The sequence below is a fragment of the Notothenia rossii genome (assembly GCF_949606895.1).
Source record: "Notothenia rossii genome assembly, chromosome: 5".
Lineage (NCBI taxonomy): Eukaryota > Metazoa > Chordata > Actinopteri > Perciformes > Nototheniidae > Notothenia > Notothenia rossii.
Genome location: NC_136903.1, coordinates 11,894,267 through 11,917,437, shown reverse-complemented (window position 1 = coordinate 11,917,437; position 23,171 = coordinate 11,894,267). Strand labels below are relative to the sequence as shown.

The 23,171-nt window shown below is 40.7% G+C and overlaps 2 protein-coding genes across 3 annotated transcripts in view; one reads left to right on the top strand and one right to left on the bottom strand.

Annotated features, from left to right (window-relative positions):
* Positions 1-23,171, top strand: part of tmem117 (transmembrane protein 117) — a 42,620-nt gene that overhangs the window by 3,813 nt on the left and 15,636 nt on the right. For both annotated transcript variants that reach the window (XM_079683540.1, XM_079683541.1), the window contains 2 exons: positions 72-379; positions 15,658-15,790. In XM_079683540.1, coding sequence (XP_079539666.1) covers positions 100-379; positions 15,658-15,790 — 413 coding nt within the window. In that variant the 5' untranslated portion in view covers positions 72-99. The remainder of the gene's footprint in view (positions 1-71; positions 380-15,657; positions 15,791-23,171) is intronic.
* Positions 5,620-11,527, bottom strand: LOC307040577 (P2Y purinoceptor 1-like). The gene is made up of 2 exons (XM_079683552.1): positions 11,353-11,527; positions 5,620-9,719 (listed from the first exon to the last, which is right to left on the bottom strand). The coding sequence occupies exons 1-2, from the start codon at positions 11,396-11,398 to the stop codon at positions 8,725-8,727; spliced, it is 1,041 nt and encodes a 346-aa protein (XP_079539678.1). The 5' UTR covers positions 11,399-11,527; the 3' UTR covers positions 5,620-8,724.

Here is a 23,171-nt window from a genome sequence, read left to right as displayed (position 1 = left end):
TTTGAGTATAATGTAATCTGACTGAAATGTGACTTTCTCTCTCTCACCCTCTCTCCCTCTCTGACTCCCAGGTGTAGTGTGGCTGGGGGGCTCAGCAGGATGGAAATAGATGCCCGTTTCCGCTACTATTTCCAGCACCCGTGGTCGCGTCTCATCGTGGCCTACCTGGTCACCTTCTTTAACTTCCTCATCTTTGCGGAAGACCCCATCTCTCACAGTCAGACAGAGGCCCATATGATTGTGGTGGGCAACTGCTTCTCCTTCCTGTTCAACAAGTACCCGGGCCTCGAATGGAACGCCCTGAAAGTAATATGCTGGATACTGGCCATTATCACCGGCATGTTAGCTGGGAAGTTTATATTCCACCGCCAGCTCTTTGGTAAGTTATGCACACATTAATTCAGGGGAATGTGCAGAGTAATGGCTTTACTGACGGAGGAAACATTCCTCCTGAATGATTTTTTCTGGCGGGTGTCACCAGTTAAAGCACCTTACACTCATTCTCCACATTTCTCAAATATTAATGCAATAAAAGGCATTTCTCATGTATTAACAATCGTCTCACATCTTCATAATTATGCTCCTGCACACATTCCTCTCCCTCATAAAACTCTCTTCGACTCACTTATCATTAGAACTCATTAGAACTGGGTCAAACTGTATTTTTGAATAGTTTCATATTTTATTTCTCTCTAATTTGTATAGGGGTGCAACTACCAGTCATTACATATATTAAAATACATTATCACCATTTCTAAATCCCAAGTTGATGCTATTCATTCAAAACACTCGTAGAAGTCTTGCTTGGTTTTATGGTCTATTTGTCCTGCTTTTTATCTGCTCAGTGGCGCTCTACCTTTTTGGAGCTTAACCTTTTGTAATGGTGCACAACCTACTCACACCCACTCTACCCTTTTTAAGATGCATATGCAGAGTGAACATCAAGAAAACACAAACAAAGCACCAGTACTTTTATTCAAGTTGTTATGTTTATTTGCGATAGGAAGCTTAGACATGAGAAACCATTCTGGGTCTTTAAATGTAAAGAAGTGAAACAATAATGAAAATTCAGATTTATATAAAGAAAAATAGGGAATGCTACTTTTGAGAAGAAAAACAAGGGGATGTTGAAGTAAAAAAATGGGGTGCTCTTTAAGGGTAGGGCAAATAGTCAAGTAAAGACAAAAGCATTCATACTATCAGGACTATGATATCATTCAATTGAATGCAACCCATATATGTGTTTGAATACACACACTTTCCTGCTATGAAAGAGCCTCTGAAAAACAACACCTGTCATATTTGAGGTGTTTCAGTCGTTGTGTTGCTCACTTCCTCGACCTATCACACCTCTTTAATGCATTTCCTCTTCTTTCTCACTTATTCCTACAAGCCCGACCTCCTCTCTCTTCTCACTCTCTTGACAGCCTGACTCTTTCCATTTACTCTCCTCTCATAAGGCCGTGACTCCAATCTCATCAGCCCGTCATTTGTTTTAAACAGCTTCCTATTCCACTCATGCATTTCATTTCATAGTCACTTCACAACTCACTCGGGCGGGATAATATTGGCCACCCTGGCTTATCTCCTTGGTATGAACCATTAATGACTATAATTGGAGGGCAGAGAGAAAGATCGAGAGGGGGGTTAGTTCCCTGAGTGATCATCTTCTCTGAGCATAAATAGAAAGCCATGAGTGCATAGTGACATGATATTGTGCAAATACAGAAATGGAAAATAGCTTTAAGGACACATGATTTTCCTGCAAATGGTGGACAGTTGCTGGAAGTGATAATCACAGCTGTTCTGTCTCTCCACATAGGGTTATTTGATCCTGTAAACAAACAGGGTCCTTGGATTGAGTTAGAGAGGTATATTTGGTATAGTTTTATGTCAAAATAGCTCTGAAATATGAGACCGTCACAAGACAAACAATGTTTTGGTCCTAATAACAGGGTCACCAGTCAGACAAGGTTGAGAAACACTGATCCGTGATGTTAATAAATATAGAAGAAAATGGTAACTTTACCCAACATACATAAGAATAGTTTTATCTATCCATCCATGCAGATATTTTTGGTTTGGTTTGATATTTTGGGCAATGTGCTTTCTTGCTCAGAGCTAGTGCTAATAAATTGATACCATACCCATATCTACTCGTATTGTGAAGCTAAAACTAGGGTATGATTAGCTTAGCTTCGCACTAGCAGATACACTTTAAGTGGGGGGTAAAAGCTATCCAACTAGTCTCTAACTGACTAATAACATATTGTATCCAGTTTTTTTTTTCCTTTTAAATCTATACCTTGACAGAAATGTAACACGGTTATGGTTGTGGTGCCTCGGCTGGTTACCTGATAACATCATAACCAAAGTCTGCGCTACTCTGTATTATCCACTGAACAGGTTCTGAACTGCATGGTATGCAGATTATCCAAAGTAACAGGGATACTGTTTCTGGAAACACAAACTTTTGCGCATAATCAATCATTATAAAAACAAAACCGCAACAATAAAACGTTACCAGTACAGCTTAGTGAGGAAACATTGTATTTGTGTTCATTTAGATGAAGTGACCCATTTTACAGTTGTATTTTTAGTCGTGGGCATCATTTAAATGTCACACAAACGAAGCACATTTTCCTGTCAATAGTGTGCCGTATTGCTCCGCTCATGACAGCTGAGAGGTAGCTCTCAGTGAGGTTTTACAGTGTGTCAGGATCAGGGTTTATATACTTCCATTTGCTTGAGTGTATAGAGGACAGGAAGAGTGCCGCTCTTCCTGCAGCTAGGTACGGCTAATGCACTTCAACAAGCCTCCAAACAGATGGTTTGTGGTTCTGTGTGTGGGTGTGTGTTTGTAACTGCGAAAGAGTGGTGATATGTTGTGTTTGTGTGAGCGATCGTGTGAGAGAAAAGGTCCATGTGTGTGTTTCTAATCACACAGATGCAGTGAATCTGTGGTGGAGAGGGAAAGAGATTGTTGAGAGTTGGAGAGGAGAGATGTGTCCTCCACAACATTTCAGTGAGGCAGTTATGTAATCCCAGCCCAGGTAAGGCCTAAGAGCATGCTATAGCACCAGCCTACTGTAAAATCTATCATCTATTATAGATCTGTCACACAGGCCCACATCCTGCAAGTCATGTGTTTGTAGATCTCTATACAATATATCTCTTCTGCACTCTGATATGTAGGCAGGCAGGCAGTGGAAACACTTCTGGATAGGAACACGGTCCATGCAAAGCTTTTAATACCTGGAGAAAAGCACTCTGAAATCAGAGTTTGGGAAGGTTCAAAGTAATTTCCGCGGTTACTTTTCAATAATGTGTTATTCGGATTCCATTTCACAAACCATTGCATAACCAGAGTCATTTTCACGCTCATTCTGTTTGAAGCTATACTCAACTTCATTTCAATTTGTCCAAAGTCTGACATTGTTTTTGAGAGCTGACACATCGCCAGCGTCATTTATCATTTATGATGGCCTGGAAATCCTTCTGCAGTGAATTATACCTCCTCCTGCCTCTAGCTATTTAGTGTTTTTCTTTTCCCCCCGTTTTTGGCACAATTTATGATTTTCTCTCCCAGAAAACCCACACAAATGTTAATCCAGTTGTCACATGATGGTTTCTTTGCAATCCTTCTATCCATTTACGTTCTCCAGTCATGTTGCTATTTACAGTGAGCAGAGGTGCACAGGATTATGCTCTGTATGAATAGCTTGTGACAGATTATGTGATTTAAGACAACATTTGAGGTTCAAGAAACAACCTATGCTGTTCTTTCCCACCACTCAAGGCTACGTGTGCTCTCTAATGGAGGGGGCGGTAGCCAATGACTTCTGGTCATTCAGAGGGAGACTAGCTGTCATTAAGCATTTGTATTAAATGTAAGGTCTGGAAGCTGTCTATTTTGTTTTATGTGTAGTTGTTTGCGTTCAGCCCTAGATTAGTGCCATATTTTAGAATTTGAAGGCCGATACTCCTTTGGGATGATCGTGATTAAGGACTTTGTTGCAGTACACAAATATGTTGTCCTTTTTAGTGCAGTGTTCATAAAATCAAGGACTCATTAGGCCTGATTTGAAAAACTAAGAGTCTAAAAGTGAGGCTGAAAAACAAGTAAAAATGCGCTGGTCAAAACCTACATACAAATATTTGAACATCTGAGCTGAATTTTAAGAATTATTTATAAAAAAAAAAAAAAAAAAAAAAAGTATTTAATTACAGTTGTCAGATGTTAAATATTTTGACAGCAAAGGATGCTTAAAACTTGACTGAGTATTCATGAGATGATAACAACACAATAAAAGCACTACTGGTCAAATGATGCTGGGATAAAAGATATGAATTCCTTTGACATTTAAAGTTGTACCCAACCTGATACCTGAAATGAATATTAATCACACATTCTTGCCAAGATTTGGATGAGAAGATCAATCACCCTCCTTTTAAAATCTGACTGTTAAATATGAAGCTACAGCTGGGATAATGTTTAGCTTTGTTAAGTAAAAAGACCACTAAGATCTGTCCAGAATAGGCAGTATGGATTCTTTCTTACGGTGGTCCAAAACAAAAGGAAAAACGTATCCCCCTGCAGCAATTTATCAATTTGTGCAATATTTCTCATGCCCCAGACCATTTTCACTCCACCATTTTCCCTAGAAAGAAAACTAAAAGTAATGAGCTCACCTGCTAAATACATTTGTATAGACAAGGCCCTTGAAAAACGCTATGGTACAGGTGTTACCATCTAATATATTGCAGTGACATGTCCAACATTCATAACAAATGCCTCATAGTTTATTTCTGAGGAGATGAATCACCATAGCACCACAGCACTAATATCATGGGCCTTCCTCGCTGTAAATAACTACCCCATCTCCATAATTGGAAAAGTGAAACTGCTTCTCACTCATCAAATTAGCATAAGACATTCACCTTTCTCTCTCCAAGGTTTTGAAACTTCTGAAAGGTAAATTGAAGGGTAATTCTGAGTCATCTGGAACGCCACCCTAACAGGATTAGGCCCTACTTTGCATGTTATTACCACATTCAATCAAATGCTGATCGCTCTTCTTCACTTGAAGGAGTCATTTGAGGCTCCAGAGCAGTGTGAACAGCACAGGAAAAGGTGACGATAATGTGAAAGCCTGCCTCCGTTGATCTCAGAGCTGTTCATATTAGTGTGTGTGTGTGTGTACAAATATGAGATATGTCATTGGTTGCTCTGTTGTTGGAGTGCCTCTCGTCCCCTTTCCCTGATCTTGATGAGTGTAGCCCGCAGGATGCCATCTGGGTTCTGTCATATGTTATTACTGTGCCGCGCAAAGGCTGCAATGGCTTATGTACAGCACTGTGTGGCTGCGGGTCAAAGGTGTGTGTGTGTGTGTGTGTGTGTGTGTGTGTGTGTGTGTGTGTGTGTGTGTGTGTGTGTGTGTGTGTGTGTGTGTGTGTGTGTGTGTGTGTGTGTGTGTGTGTGTGTGTGTGTGTGTGTGTGTGTGTGTGTGTGTGTGTGTGTGTGTGTGTGTGTGTGTGTGTGTGTGTGTGTGTGTGTGTGTGTGTGTGTGTGTGTGTGTGTGTGTGTGTGTGTGTGTGTGTGTGTGTGTGTGTGTGTGTGTGTGTGTGTGTGTACTGAATTAATGTCTCTGTGTCTATTTATACTAGTGCAAAAACAATTAGTCTTTTAATTTATCATCGGGAAATTAATCAGCAAGGATTATGATAATGTTTTAATCACCAATCCAGTGACAAACATTTGCAGCTTCTCTGTTTCTTTTATATCATGGCAAATTAAATATGTTCTAGTTAAGTAGAAACTACTGAACTACACTTTTATAATGACACCTTTTGGCTTAAGGAAATAATATCCGGAAATGAAACAAACTAAACTGTTAATTTACAAATAGGTGGCAGACCTTTTTCTTTGTGTATTTTGTGTTGAAATGATTATCTAAAAGCGAGAGCCATCTATCTCAGTCATGTCATCACAATGCTAATAAATGTTGAATGTACCATCAAAGCAATGTTAAGAGACTTTAACATTATTTAATATCTATAATAATAATAATACAATAACATGTAAGTGATGTCGGTTTGGAATAAGACATCAAACATTTAAACCATATTGTAATAATAGTTTGCTTTTCTGTAACATAAAGAGGACAATTAACTATGTATTATTGATTATTCTGTTGATTGTCTTTTTGATTAATCATTTAGGTGTATATTTGATTCTGCATCTATTTGACTATATACATTTACCCCGTTCTTGAATCTTTACATTGTATTGCAAAGTAATCCACAAAAAGCTCTGTGACCCGGGCTGATCTATACAGCTGATCAGCAGTTATCTGCATAATTATCAACCTCATGACTATTCAGCCTTCAGCAACCTCATGATACCCCGTAGAGCTGCATGATTTACACTGTCCTTCAGTAGCCGATCAGTCTATATTAGGAGCCTCAGAGGCTGCCCCCCTCCTCTGTAAATAATGTATTATTGCTCTGGTGTTTGTGCTCTGCTGTGCCCCTGCAGCCTAGATTTATGCTTGTCTTATTCTGTGCGGCAGCTGTGTGAGGTTCAGATTCACTGCTCTTCTCAGCCTGGTTTCCAGCAATAGCATTTTGTATTGTACACAGTCTGCTTAGCATCAAACGGCAGACACAGTTAACAAGTAAGATACTAGCTTGTGTCTATCTATAATGGATTACTTTGTAGATAAAACCACAGATAACTTCCCCAGGATCAAAATAGGATAAAATAAGTATGAGTTTTGGAATTCAATTTACAAACTGTCCACAAACAAGACTCACAATGATTGCTTCTTGTCTGCTGAATGAGTATATAACAAATATTTTCCAACAGTCTATCAATCAGATGATATGTCAGCATCGTGTTTGCAGCCTTGCACTGCCTCCACGTCTGAATTCAAGTTGGACAGTTGGGTTTTTATCTTTCGTAGTTGAGCACAAATCATTCCAAATACTTATGAGTACAACATAAAACCATTGAAACAGATATTTTACCATTTTATGAATCATTTTTCATTTTCACAAAGACATTGTTAATATGCTTATCTTGTCCCGTAAACTTCCATGAGCTTGCAGTAAAGGATCAAACCTAAAGGTGCTTGCACGTCAGAGAGGGAGATAAATACACAGAGCAATAATGGCAAGAGCTCCCAAACAAAAGAAACCAGCCAAAAGGAAATTGCTTATTTACCTGAAATGGATGACTCCTTTGGTCTGGAGCCTGGCCATCAATAACATAATGAAGTGATGTTACAGGAGCAGGTACAGGAGTTCAGTGGCCCAGGAGCCAGCTGCTTGGGTCTATAGCTGCAGTCTGCTGGGGGAGGCAGCTGTGTTGTCTCTTTCCAGCTCTGATTTATTATCCAGACTCTTAGTTACAGACTCAGCTTAGGAGAGGCTCGTGGCCGTAGTCATGGCTGTTCCCTAACCACCCTGTGATGCTGCGGCCCAGCAGATGTGTGATGAATAGGGATGCTCGTGTGCAGATGCAAAGATCCTGGCAGTGTTAAATCTTTCTGTGTCTGACGGGGCAGATTCATTAGGGTCCCTAAGGAGGGCAAGAGTGTTGTTTTGATGATTCAAATCAAAACAGGAAACAGTAGAGCTGCGTACTGAAACCTAAAATAGATCAAGGTGCCCTTGAGTTGAAAAGAAGGAGCAGTGATTGCATTCGAAAGACAGTGCTATCTATAGTTTAAAATCAATATGGATATAATGAATCATTTACGGTGGACCAAACATGAGCCATGTTTTGGTTCATCAAGGCTTGGTGTTTAGTTCTTTCATTGTTCATTTGCATCACATTTTCCATGTGTTTTCCAGTTCACTGCACTACAGTCAAAATGTGTTGATGAGTGTTTTGCAGTATTGTTTGGATAAGACTATAACAGCAGTTAATCACAACACCATCGCAAATAAATGATAGGACCATGTATTCATTCTCCTGTGATTGCCTGTTGTAATACAGGTGCAGAGCCTCGACTCACATACAGTAGTGTTAATGATGGGAAACAATTAAAGGGTAACATCTTGTGTTTTGTCCTGTATTGAAGCGTCTACATTTGTTACAGTTCTGCTCCCATTTATTCAGATGTTCCTTTCATTTTTTACATGTCTGTATATGTGATCAAATCAGTGCATTTTTCAAAAATAATTGAACATAAATTTGAATTTAATCTACTGTTAATTAATAATTGGGCAATGTGCTAATCATTTTTTGTCATCAATTAAACCAAAATAACCAACATTCAGCGATAACAGCGAATATGAGATCTTGATAATTGCTGTTTGATATTTCAAAGTTTAAATTATTTTGGTGATGGACTGATGGCTGGGAGAAAAAACCAAAATGAAAATATCCACTTTAGCCAGAATTATAATGGGCATTTGTTACAGTTTTCTTAAATATATTGACAATACTGTTAGTCAAGCAACTACTAAACAGAATAACTGATCATGAAAAGTGTGTTAGTTGCAACCCTACATGTGTTCAGACTACTGTATGTACAATTGCAAAGCAAAAATGAGAATGAAATGCTGATTGACTCTTATTCTACGTGTTATAGTTCCATAACAGTGCAATTTACCAGCATACACAGGTCATCATAATATTCCCATTAATATCTTCCAGTGGCACAGGTGTAACAAGGACACAAACAGGTTAACTAGTAAAACATTCAAGCATTAGATTCACCCAATCACCCCGACCCTCCTGTTAGCTCTGCAGCACAGCTTCCTGTATCGGTCTCTTTTTAAGGCCAGCAGCTTCCTCTGGAACTGCTCACTTGCCACAATGTACACCACCGGGTCCAGGCAGCTGCTCACACTGCATATGGCCTCAAAGAACTCATAGGAGGCGTACAGGACGTTGGTAGGTGTGACCTGGTTATTGATCCTCGTGAACACCAGGGTGACAATCATAACGTGGTAAGGCATGAAAGAAACAGCAAAGACTAGTATGGCGGCAGTGATGAGCCGAAGGGGCTTCCCTCCGGCACGCTGGGCTCCTCTGTGCGTTCTACCTCTCGGGAGACCCCTCAAAACACGAACTGTCTTTATGTAACAGGCCAACATGACGCTGAATGGAAGCAGGAAGCCTATGATGGTTCTGATAATGGTGATTGTCTTGACATAGATAAAAGGGCCCTGGATGTGGTCCATGCACACACTGATGTTTTCTTCTCTCTGAATAGCAAAAGTTACAAATAAGTCGGGAATGGAAGCAAGTACCAACGTGACCCAGGTGCAAATTGAGCACAGTTTGGCTTTACCCACATCCCACCAGCGGAGAGAGCTGATTGGATGCACCGTCCCGACGTAGCGATCGAAGCTGATGAGCGTGAGAAAGAGGATGCTACCGTATATGTTGATGTTGAAGGAGACCTTTTTGAACTGGCAGAATATATGTATGCCTTTGAGGTGGGGCCTCTGGAATGTAAAGTAGAGGGTGAAGGGGAGGGTGAGGATCCAGGCCGAGTCGCACAGGGCCAGGTTAAACAGGAAAATATTGCTAGTGCTCGATGTTTTCCTGAAGCAGGAGTAGTTGATTATAGCTGCGATGTTTCCCAGGATCCCGACAGGAAGGGCAAAGGTAAAGAGAACCAGGAGGATGTAGCAGTACCACCGACCATTCTCAAACTGGCTGCAGAATACTGTCGACCGGTTCAGGAACTCCAGAAGCACCTCTGGGATTTAAGGACAGGGAGTAGAGGCAGTTATGCAACTTAATTCTTAATATATTGATGTGTTGAAAATTGAGAGATATATTGTGAAACAGCAGCCCAGTATCATCAGGAAGTACTTCAACATTTGAATCTGCACCTTATATTTTCAGTACAATGCCAATGTTTTGTACTAACCAACAAAGCACTATAGTAAGCAATATAAAGGATGGGGTGGTGGACGGGCGTGCAGCACTTTTGAATCCTATGCAGGAGAGTGGAAATCCTGCAGAGATCTCCATTAATGTTTATTTTTCTTTCTTATTATTAAACCATATCAGCATTATTGCCTTACTTACATCGGGTCTTCTGGTTGTGTAACCGTACCTTAACTGTATAGTTTATTTCCTAACTCACTTTCACTAACCTCAACCACTGTGCAGATATTGCAGATCGTAGGAAATGAAAACATTGGACTTTAAACAGAAGTTTGTGTTTGGATATATTCCAAAGATATTATTTTGTGAATTGGTTGAAAAATAAAAATCAAGTGACTGTTTGAATATAAGGCATAGTTTAGTTGAACAAACACTGGTAAGCAAACGTTCTGTAATGCTTAGTAATGATTAGTTGTTTCTCCATGTCTTTCAGACTTAAAATGTTTCTAGAGTACTTGTCTTTGTCAAAGTTATTTCAGAGCAATGGAATACGTTATACAATGCCGCATAATAAAATGAATAATAATCGCTTTAACAAGTAAATTAAGATTTACTTAAAACAAATTGTTGAGTGCAGTTTAACACCCACGAAATCCAGTCAAACACATCTGCTAAAGTGTTCCTGTTAACGTATACAGCATTTAACACCTGCCAGCTATGTTCATTTACAGTAAATACACTAATTTGACTCATGAATACATTATTGTGAACTTTTGTGCACTTAATGCATAATACTGTGGAGTTAGCAACAGTCTAAATACATGCATGAAGAAGTGAGTGTGACTCTGTTCTCTCTCCACATAAATGAAACTATACATAATTCTGTAAAAGCAAGGTTGGTAATCACATGTTTTATACCATGTACTTTCTGAACATTAAGCTCTATGATACCATAGATATTATTTTCAATATTAGAATAACTTTTAGAATAATGTAGGTTGTAGTCTGTTCTATAGGCTGTGCCTGTAAGCCCTGCTCTGCGCACTTTAAATGTGATATGTTCACCCACCCTCTCCCAGGGCCTTTTTGAGTTTACAGTCTCTATAGTCTCTGAGCGTCAACAGTGTGTCCAGGAAGCGGCTGTTGTCTGCTGAACAATGAAACCTGCCTACTGTTGATCTATTGGCTCCAATATGTCTGCCTCTGTTTGCACTGAATCACAAATAATGGATTCATTTTGTTCAGCCAAGCAGATCTTAACAATTAAGCACATTTCAACCTATCATGTTAGATCCCACATCAAGACAAAACAATTTTGATTACCTATTTTTTGAAGATGAAGTTAAGTATTTAGGCACTTTTATTATTCAGATTCACAGCAAGTGAACATTTTCTAAAGTCATTCTGCTTTGTAATGTAGATAGTATTGATGTTATTTGAACAGGCAATTAGAATAAGAAGTGTTTGATATGAAATCATAGAGTTCAGTTTGTACTTACCTCCTTCAGCTGTGTGAGACTTGTTGCTGTTGAAGAGCAGTACCATGATGAATGGAGACGCTGATCACATCTCCGCTCGCCTTCACTCCTCCTCCACCTGCTCTGTGCTTCTCATCTGTCAGGATGTGTTGGGGCACTGCCTTACCTGTGTGTGTGTGTGTGTGTGTGTGTGTGTGTGTGTGTGTGTGTGTGTGTGTGTGTGTGTGTGTGTGTGTGTGTGTGTGTGTGTGTGTGTGTGTGTGTGTGTGTGTGTGTGTGTGTGTGTGTGTGTGTGTGTGTGTGTGTGTGTGTGTGTGTGTGTGTGTGTGTGTGTGTGTGTGTGTGTGTGTGTGTGTGTGTGTGTGTGTGTGTGTGTGTGTGTGTGTGTGTGTGTGTGTGTGTGTGATACAGGAAACAGAGGATTAAACAAACCACACTGTTAATACATCCTAGACCTTCAATTATTGTCTATCTGTGTGCACCAGTGCAGGTGTTTGACTGATTTCAGGGATTCTGTTTGTCCTGTGAGTGGATTACTCCTATACATCTGGTAATCATATAGCCTTTCCCAGTAATAGTGCATGTGATCTCATTATCCAACAGGAAACCATGATGTATTCAGTTTGTCTGGACTGAATAGAAATCTAAAAGAAGTTACAGGCCTTGCTATAAATTATTGAAGGTTATAAATAGTTGTACATAATAAACTTAAATCTGAGTGTATAAAAGCCACTGAAAGCCCATTTCATATTTGTTCTCAAAATATATGACATATCTGCTGATTTTTTGGAATCCTGTTCAGTAGTTGCAAAGGTAGTATCCTGGCAGGTTCTTATCCTTACTTATTGAGTGCAGAATATAATGTCTGGTGACTCTTCTGCAACACTGCAATGTATCCTCATGACCAAACGATGCATTTACACAACGTCTGTTCATTGGTTCATTCATTGTTGTTTTAAAGTATTGTGGTTTATACTAAACTAACATTATTGTGTGCGGTGTAGTCATTCGTTTTAAGAGAAATGGGCCAACTCTATAGCCTCCTTATGCTAATCCATAGCATATAGAGGCAATAGAATAGGCTACATCATTGAAAATGATTCCAGAAACAAGGATTACCTTAGCACTAGCTGCCCTCAAATGGTATAAAGCTGTTTTCCATAGACTCTGATTCTATGAAAGAACCAACCAAAAAACAGGACACCTTATATTAACTGTAGGTACACTGTGCTTATCTGTATGCTGCATATCTGTCTGTACCTACTGCTCAGCTCTCTGGTGTGGGTCCGTTTATCACCACTAGATGGAGACACAGCTTCATGTTTGATTTTCATTTGGAAACAACTAGAAGACAGGTGGATATGATCTCATCCCAAACACTATAAATAGCATTAGAGGAGTGATACAAAATAGTGTAAATTTAGCATCCAAACTGAATTTAGATTTGAGCTTGGTCCGTACCAGTGGATGTGTTTGTAGGGTGAGATAATCAACGATAGAAAGAGATAACAAGATGTGTGCTTTTCAGTTTTTTGTTATTTTTACATTTCTGTGAATGTGTGTGGCTGTGTTGTCCATGTTCGTTGTTGTTGTCCCCTGCCAGGCTCAGCCTCGCAGTAGGCAGTGCTCGTGAATCACACCTTATCCTGGTCCTCTACTGTCGGGGTGCAGTGACTCAAACAGTGTGGCTGACTAGTCTTGAATCACCCCCTAGTTAAATTCTGCCCATACAGGCTGTGAGAGGAGGGCTATGCTCGTTGGCCGGCTACTTTAAAAGTCAGATGTGCTGATACACACTGTGCTCCGACATCCAAGCCAGGGCTCATTGGCACGGGAGGCAATTAAGTTCACCCATGCAAGTCAATTCAATTATGCATCTGTGACGAGCCCTGAAATACAAGACTTATGCTGTGGTTTCACACTTGGTCACTTTACTTTTGCTAAAAAAATAAAATATGTGATCTTGACAATTTTTTATGAAGACAATACTGAAGTATATATTATCTTCCTTAAAGCTCGCCATAAGTGACCGCCAACGTTCAAACTAATATTGCAGATTGTATGTTTACCAAGTCCTTTAATGCATGATATATTTGAACATGAGGTTCATTTTTTAAAACTGCACTTTAACTCCAATAATGATCTCCATCTCCATAGGAATCTCAACATCTTTGTTTTTATGTGCACAGCGGATAAAACAAACTAAAAGTGAGCAAGCTGAGATTGAACAGCATGTAAAACTATTGAAGAGTGAACCAGCCAGGCTGTAATGGGGAAATAAATGGAGCATTCTGCTGTGTGTGTGTGTGTGTGTGTGTGTGTGTGTGTGTGTGTGTGTGTGTGTGTGTGTGTGTGTGTGTGTGTGTGTGTGTGTGTGTGTGTGTGTGTGTGTGTGTGTGTGTGTGTGTGTGTGTGTGTGTGTGTGTGTGTGTGTGTGTGTGTGTGTGTGTGTGTGTGTGTGTGTGTGTGTGTGTGTGTGTGTGTGTTTGCGCGCAATTAGTTCTCAGAGGAGCTGTAACTCAAAGGGATGCTGACTGAGCTGGAAGAGAGAAAAACAAAGAGTTGTTCCTGGGAAGATGGCCGCTTCTGGCATCGGATCACAGCGAGCAGAAGCATAGGGAGAGTCTCTGTGTGTGTGTGTGTGTGTGTGTGTGTGTGTGTGTGTGTGTGTGTGTGTGTGTGTGTGTGTGTGTGTGTGTGTGTGTGTGTGTGTGTGTGTGTGTGTGTGTGTGTGTGTGTGTGTGTGTGTGTGTGTGTGTGTGTGTGTGTGTGTGTGTGTGTGTGTGTGTGTTAGTGGAAATAGAGGTGTATAGCTCAGATGACTCATAGAGGATTTCAGTGAATTGAGTAACCTTGAAGCTGTTGCCGGTTGCAGTTCACTGCATGAGGAGTGTTCAAATTAAAAATGTATTTCAAGTTTTTTGACCAATCCAAGTACTTTGATTCTGAATGAATACTTGTGTTATCCCACATGTAACCTCTTGCACAATTAAATAAAAGCTTTGGCTTATACATTTGGCTCACCCAATCTTTACAGTATTTTTACACTGATTAAAATATATTTAATTGATTACACTTGAACTATTGATATGATACCACTGAAAGAAGGTTTGCTGAATGCTGTGACAGGATTGGCCACACAGAAGATGTGTCACTGCTGAAGTTCTTGGAAACATAAAAACACTCAGTGCAGTCGTGGTCTAGAAAGCAGAAAAACCATACACCATCCAGGCTTATATTCAGTTCATATTCAGTCAGAAAATTATAAATGAATGGTCCATTAAAAGGAGCACTCATTCTCTGTGTTCAACTTACAGAGATGGATCAGAAAATAACCAGGATGATGTCATAGTTATGTAATCAAGGTTATCTTGGTTTGGGTGTGGACGTACTGTATGCAGAGTACCTTGATTGGAAATGTGGGATTGAGTGCTTTTGAACCTTGACCATGTGTCGTTTGTGACGCAGGTTTTAAAGAAGTGGGTAAAAAAAACATCCAAAATGTACAAACACCCCAAAAGCAGATTGCTTCTGTTACACAAGCAGTGTGGGAGGTAGATCAAGGACTATTACATGTTATTTCCGTAAACTGTACTTATGTTATGGTTTTTCATAACGCTACTCGACCAGAACAAAATGTAAGCCCTTGAATTAAAGATCTAAATGTTTTTATGTTTCTTTATTCCGGGCAGCCAAAATAATAAAATAATCATTAGTCATTAGATTCATCGCTTCCCACAAAGGAGCTAAAAGCACCAACTGTAGTCTTTTCGGGGTACAACAATGAGCTAAAAGTAATAATATAAAGCTTTTTGTCTTAATGAGTTCTGCTGCCACCACCAGAGGCCTAGCTCTTGTGCAGAGGGCTGCATATATGAATCAATGTCATGCTCTGCCAGAGAGATATTTCTCCATAATTTGATTTCTAGCCAGGATTGTAGTAAAAGAAACCACGGGTCATAAAAGGTTTGAATAATCTCTCTAATCATGCAGAACTCGCCTCATGAGACACAATCGAGCACCTCTTAACTGACAGCGTGTCCAACAGATGAAATAATGTGTATATGGAGTATATTTTGTCGCCATTGCTGATAAAACGGTGACGGGTGAAATTTCTTGGGATAACACTTCCAAGGCCATATAAGTGGCACCTTAAAGAGGTCCTTTATCTTCATTTCAATGCCTAAAGGGCACGTGTCTGACAGAGTAGGACATTATTGATCGACATTATTTACTTTCATCTCCATTTCGTAGCCATACATGTTAGCCAATGACATGCTGTTTGAACCTCCCCTGACAGCAGTGTCCTTGTCATGTTCCCTTTAGGTCGATACCTGCGCCTGAAAGTGTTCCGCGAGGATCATGGCTCCTGGATGACCATGTTCTTCAGCGCCATCCTCTTCCTCTTCATCTTCTCACACATCTACAACATTTTCCTGCTGATGGCTGGAAGCATGGAGTAAGCCATATCTATCTCTTTCTCTATGCCTTTTTCCCCATCCTCTGCTTCCCATTTGTTAGAGCCTCACTGTACGCTCCCCTTTGGCTTGCCGTGATTGATCGAAACATCTCGCTTGAACTGAGACTTGATAGCAGTCTGATTAATCAGCCCACATTTTAAATCACAGGTAGGAGCAGGCAATAGGAGGGTGGTTAATCCTGAAAGATCACCTCCAGCACCCACTCTTATTCTCCCATGATCTTGACTTATTTTGTGACACCTCTCTGGCTAAAATCCAAGACTTTTTTTGCCATGTCTCGCAGTCGGTGCCTTGTTTCTTCGCTCCTGTTGCCCCAGCTTACCTGCTGGGGAAACACTGCGCACTGCAGAGCCTGACACCCACACATCAAACCTGTGACAGGAATCCGTTTATGCATTTGCAAAGTGTCTGTCTAGAGGAAGGAAAACATGCCCTTGAAGCCAGCCAGCCACACGCGAGGTCACTCCGAGGTGATTTAACATTTTGGGCTGTAAAAAAACAGTGGCAGGTGTCTATTCAGGTGCAAGCTGTCAAGAGAGAGTCCAAGGCTATAATGGGATCTGTCTATACAGTGATGCTTTTCCATATTAACAACAAGCACTAGCTATCCATAGGGTGCAGGCAGATGAAGGCTATTAGCTTGCAGGCGAGGTGTTTTTCTTTGGCCAGAGGGATGAGTTTGTATAATCAGCCCATCTGTCACTCCGGCCAGCGCTGTGACACCGGCATCCATCTTGTCCGTTCTCTCTGGTCGGCCGAGAAAAAAAAGGCAGCTGAGCAGTGAGGAGCAGGTCCGCCGAGACAACATATGTTGCTTGCTCAGGGAAAAGTTACATTTGCAGTCGCAACTACACTCAGTGCATCTGTCACACCGAGGTTTCATTTTTACTGCCTCTCATTCCCGCCTTGAAATGTTGAGAAATGGGGCCCTTTTGAGTCTGTCATTGCTTTTTCTTTGCTGTGAGGAATGTCTGACTAGATGACATTCGGATAATACTTAAGGAAAAATAATGAGTTACTCAGACATTTTTGAGAGACATAATATATAATTTATAATATGATATATAATTGATATCCATCCAACATGTGCAAGTCACTCTGCTCGTATTAGACGCATCACTTGTCAAGATATAAAAAGTAGCAACCAAGAGAGCGTATTAAACCATTAAACTGGCTGACACAACACTAAAACTCATCCGTCATTATATGCATGGTTGTGTGTTGAGCAGTCACATCACTCACTCAACGTTGTAAGTCTCTCCTCGCGAAGACAGATGGTGCTGTTGTAAAGCGAGTCAACGCGCCGCTGCCAAGACACCTGCTCTTATTCTGCACTTGTCCAAAAAAAAACCTCCCATCCTGCCCTGCTTTTCCCCGCTTGTTTTCTTTCTGTTCCAGCAGTGTGTCCACTGAGGACCCGGGCCCTGCCAAAAACCATTAGTGTTCACATCTCTGTTCAAGACCGACATGTAAGAGCAATGTTCACACTCTGCCAGGATGCCCCTCCGAAGACGTTCTCCGGGCTGCGATAGCATGAATGCAGCAGAGTGGGCAGAAATGTGGCTGAGAGGATGGGAGTCTGGGGGGGAGCGGGAGAAGTGCTCCAGCCCTGATGATGCAGTGAAACTTAAGTCTTTTGATTCATGTCCAAACCCTATTTGCATCGCCCCCACACTACCAGTCCCTCACCCCGCAGTGAGGCTGTAGTAGTTTTCTCTTAGCCACTGCACAAAGGCAAAGTACAATATCCCTTTGTGACTGTAGCTGCCCCTCTGTGGGAGTGAATGGTGTTTTTCCTTTTCATTTGTAATGAAAGAACAAGCCGCTGTGAGGTATTATTAATTCCAAGGGCTTTTAAAGGGTTGGTATTTTGGCATGGGTTAGCTTTCTTTGACATGTAGCCATGATGGTACACTGCAGGCTACGCTCTCTGGTGGCAAGACACACACTCCCGCACACACACACACCACGCACATATTGTTCACGTCTCACACCTTGTTCAAGTTAGTTAGCGTGTGTGTAGGAGAGGGAGATTGTGTGTGTGTGTGTGTGTGTGTGTGTGTGTGTGTGTGTGTGTGTGTGTGTGTGTGTGTGTGTGTGTGTGTGTGTGTGTGTGTGTGTGTGTGTGTGTGTGTGTGTGTGTGTGTGTGTGTGTGTGTGTGTGTGTGTGTGTGTGTGTGTGTGTGTGTGTGTGTGTGTGTGTGTGTGTGTGTGTGTGTGTGCGCTGCGGGGTGTTTGTGTTTGCTGTATATGTTGCCCATCTCTGCGCTCATTAATATGCTTTCATTTTCTTTGACCTTTCAGCGGGTCTTGAGCTTGATTTTTACATTACATTGCATTTAGCTGACGCTTTTATCCAAAGCGGCTTACAATAAGTGCGTTCGACCAACAAAATACAAACTTGAATAAAACAGAATCATATAAGTACATCAGGTTTCATAGAGACAAAACATTTACAAGTGCTACTCAACTGGCTTTAGATAAGCCAGCCCTTTATTAGTATATAAGTGCTTTGATAGTAATTCTATTGCTCGAAGTGGAGTCGAAAGAGATGAGTTTTCAGTCTGTGCCGGAAGATGTGTAAGCTTTCTGCTGTCCTGATTTCAATGGGGAGCTCATTCCACCATTTTAGAGCCAGGATAGCAAACTGACGTGTTTTTGCTGATGGGAACTTGGGTCCCTCTCGCAGTGCGGGTGTAGCGAGCTGTTTGGCTGATGCAGAGCGGAGTGCACGTGCTGGGGTGTACGGTTTAACCATGTCCTGGATGTAGGAAGGGCCAGATCCATTCACAGCATGGTACGCAAGTACCAGTGTCTTGAAGTGGATTCTAGTCGTATCCTCCTGATGTTGTAAAGAGTGTTTCTACAGCAGCGGGTTGTAGCAGCGATGTTAGCAGTGAAGGACAGTTTGTTATCTAGGGTCACACCCAGATTCCTTGCAGTCTGAGTCGGGGAAACAATAGAGGTGCCGATGTTGATTGTTAGGTCAAGAGTGGGACAATCTTTTCCAGGAAGGAAAAGCAGTTCATTCATTTGCAGTATTTAATTAAAACTAGCAATACATCCACATGGGAGGAAGATAAACCGCGACATCAGGAATGTAAACAATCACTGAAGAGAGATTGTATATCTTTTTGGGTGACAAGTATTTATTCATGATTAGTAAAATGATTTCATCAAAGCCATTATCTCTCAGCTCAAACAGATTTCCAGACTGCGTAATCTTACACATGTCCAACTGAGCCAATATTTAAACAGCCCCTTCTAGGTCAACAGCTATCAACCTGTTACCTGGCATGTGTCATATCAGGGAGGAAAATCCCGTCCGCTGAGGCACCCTGGGAGCTGTAAGCCACACTTGTTACCAGACCCTCGCATCTGGGCCATTTGCATTTTAATGTAACTGTCAGATTAGGAGGGGGGTTGTTTGTGTGAAACCAGGGGAGTGTGACCGCCCAGGGAGTTTGACGGACTTCATGAATGTTTTGTCACGCCGCACAATCCCATTCCACCATCTTACGGCGCCATTACCAGCCGAAATCAGCCGCTAATTAGATGGTGTTATTTAATTAAGACGGCCCAATGCGTGGCGTGCACATTAATCACGACTAATATAGAGAAAGGGGGTGGTAAAGTAAGTGAAGGTGGAAGGAGGGAGGGAGGGAGGGGGGGTGATGGGGAGCTTCAGTAGGACAGTACAGCTGTAAAATGACTTGTGTATTTGTGTTTGTTACCCAGTAAAGGAGACACAGATGGATGTCAGGATAGGCGGGATAAGAGGGGTAATCTGGGCAGAGCAAGGGGCGGTGGAAGGTTTGCATTTGGTGGATAGCTTTGATGAGGAGCAGGGAGGGATGGAAGTGGCATTTGACAACAGTGATACCCTGAGCGGGATTAGACCCCATCATACGAGGGTATTTGTCTTTTGTTTACCATGATCCTTTGTGCCGCTTGCATGCTAGTCCCCCTCCTCTGTCTGTTTGCTTGTCTGGCACTAAGCTGGGGTAATTCCATGAACAAGTGGATTTAAAAGGCTGAATAAATAGCGTGTTGCGGTATGTAGATGCCTCCTGTTGCATGCAATCACACATGAGACTTGCTGCTGTCTACAGTACAGCATGTCTGTGTTCACTTTAAATATAGATACAGACAAACTATAAAACTGTAGTCAGTCCTGGGCAGTAGTGTGTTACAGTCATTTGATTTCATTAGTCATTTTAATTAGTAGTGTAATTAATATCACAAGATACAATGATTATTCAATTGAAAGACATGGATTATTGAACATATTTTCTTTTTATTTGATTTTTAAGCACATACAAAGTAGTCTTTGAAGTGTTGTATTGTATATCTAGTATAATGAGTTTGTGTCTGAAAACAAGAATGATCTGCAACCATGCTGTGCTCTTTGCTAAGCAATTGTGACATTTGTGGTAATTGTGTTTTGTCTGTGATGAAAATGTTAAGTTCATTGGCATTTCAGATAAAACAACAAATATTTTGTTCGGTCTAAAGCATTTCTGAAAATCACTTGTTTCTTACATTTGTAGAGCAAAAGCTTAATCTGGGAAAATAACTGTTATATTAATCTATTTCAAAAATAATCTTTTTTAAATGAACTGATTTGCTTAATATTGCATAATATTTTAAAATGCAATGGTACAGATTTACTATTAGCTAAATTGTAAAAAAACCTGTTGCTCTTCCTAAATCCCATTAAAAGTCTTGCAGTGTAAATTCATTGATCATTTTTTCGTTCCCTTCCTCACTCTGCCTCTCTCGTACTTTCACACACCCACACGGCAAATCTGCTGCTGTCTTTCACACTCCTACATGCACATTATGTTGGTATCTCAAAAATGAGTCATTACGTATTTAACAAGTCTTTAGTTAGAGTAGAGCTTTCCCTCAAAACTAATGTCTCTCAGAATACGTCTGAAACAGTGTGTGATCTGTATGAAGCGGTGAAGTCAGTCACTTCCTCTCTGATTATATTACCCTGATGTTTTCTGGGACAGAGAGGGGGGGGGCTTCAGCAGTGGCTGCAGCCCAGGTCCTCCACATACCTCACTGTCATATAAAGAGAAACAGCCACATTGTAAACAATAAACATCATAACCTTGACAGCAGTGGGCCTCCACTGGGGATATACGATATGTATTGTATTATAGATGAATGTGAGTGTCAGCGTACATGGATGCAGGGGAGGGGTGTTATAGCAGGAAAGATAGATTGTCCATGCATGTGTTCATGTTTGTGTGTAATAACACGCAGCCACACTCATTCCTCATGTTTCAATAAATATAAATAACGAATAATATATCAGTTCCTGCGTTTTGATGCATCACCTCCATGTACAATGTTTTTTTAAACATGGGCATGTCACACAGTTTGAAAAAAGACTAGCCTATCGACACTATACAGGACAGTCACGATATGTATAAACATGAAAATATTGAAGGTATCTTTGAAATTAGCCCTTTTACATTATCATATTCAGGATGTGACGTTTACATGAAACATAAAATAACCTATATTCATGTCCCAGTTTACATGAATCTAATATTGTCCTGGTTTCTGATCGTCTGCGTCGTGTATCTGTGTCTCCTTCTCATCCTCAGACTCACTTCAATTTCAGTTTATAAACATTTACATTGGATTGGGAAAACGCCAGCAAACATGGAGGACACTGATGGTTGTTATAAAACCAGAATATGGTGTTTGGATGAGCAAACAAAAGTGAGTCTTGTCCATTCGTCGCAAAGGATGAAGTGCGTTGACTTTATCAAAGAGGGACACATTTCGCAGAGGAAATAGGTCGGGGTCCATGGACGGGTTGACAAAAGGTCGGACTTAAACTCAAGGGACTACTGTCAGTGTCCCGTATCCTACCATCAATCAATATTGATTTCCTTTTACCGCGACCACCATTGTTCCCTAACCTTAAAGTGGTTATTACTGCAGCCATAAAGACTACGATCTCCTAACCTTAATTAGTAGTAGTACGATAACAGCCTTAAGCTTGATGATTGCCTAAGCAAACTTGTTTTTGTCCCTTAACCAAAACTTGGCTTGAATGGGCACGAAGAGGTCACAGATTTATTTCTTACAACAGTGATTTGTAACGGTTTTAAATATCAAATATGTATAATGACGACCTTATAGGGGTGTTAGATCAGAAATAAGCCTCTTTGTCAGTGTGGGCATGTGCGGGTGGAGGGAGGGAGGGGGGAGTGTAGTGAGTGTACTGTAATATTACAATATATGAAATGGCATCGATTATTGTAAACTATAATGAAATAAAAAGACTTGAAAAAAAAGAAAAGAAATAAGCCTCTTTGAACAGTTTATAACCGACAGATTTGTTGTTGTTTGTGTCTGTCTGACTGGTTGTCTGATTGCCTTTTGTTTTGTTATGTTTGTTTTGTCCTGTTCGTCCTTGTAAAGCGACCTTGGGTCCCATGAAAGGCGCTATATAAATCTAAGCTATTATTATTATTATTATTATTATTATTATTATTATTATTATTATTATTATTATATTATTAATTAAAGGACTTGTAGGGGAACTGATGTTAAACATGGAGACTTGGTTTTCAACCCCTTTTTGGTTCAAATGCCAGCAAAATGTGACTGCAGGGCCCGATACAGGGCTGTCAAGCACACTGCCTGATTGCATTCACTCCTATTCATGAGCCAGGGTAATGATAAGGACAGAAGGACTCAATCTCCAGCCAGTGTAATACAGTAGATGTGCTTCTTCTGTGCTGAGTGATGAATTAAGATTGAAGTTTGAAAGTCGCCTTGAGAGATGCAATAGTCGAGGTGAAGAGAGTTTGTAGTGACAGCTTTATGCTCCCTGGTAACCACTGCTGCTCAGCGTTGTATACTGTAAATAGGACGTTGTGCTCGAAGAGGGGACAGGCAATGCATTTCAATGTGGAGAGAGCCAAGGTCGCAATTGAATGTTCTGAATGAATCCAGCATTTACAGGTTAGAGGAGGTCACTCAATTGCCAGTCACTAAATCACTGGGTGTCTGACAGAGAATACAAGTTGATAAACCCCAGCTCAGAGGCCTATACTTCCAAATGGACGGTGAAAGAATATAATGGAAATTAGAGTATTGATGACTCAGAGTAGTGAAAGCTCAGCAGTCTGTTGTATAACCTCAACTATCAGGGCTTTTATAGGCCAAGTCAATCTTTGAGTTGAGACTTCCTTAAAAAAAAAAAAAAATCAAACCATAAGCTTTTTTCTTTAAATCGATGGATCTATGGAGCAGTACAAAGTGCTTGGTTTATAGCAAAGCATGACATTGCAAAAGTGTTTTTGGCACTACAGTATGCTGCAGTGTGGG

Excerpts from the sequence above, each read along its gene's own strand:
- LOC307040577 (XM_079683552.1), bottom strand. The coding sequence starts at position 11,398 with ATGGTACTGCTCTTCAACAGCAACAAGTCTCACACAGCTGAAGGAG. Across the intron at positions 9,720-11,352 it reads GTCTCACACAGCTGAAGGAG|AGGTGCTTCTGGAGTTCCTG; the intron begins GTAAGTACAAAC and ends CTTAAATCCCAG.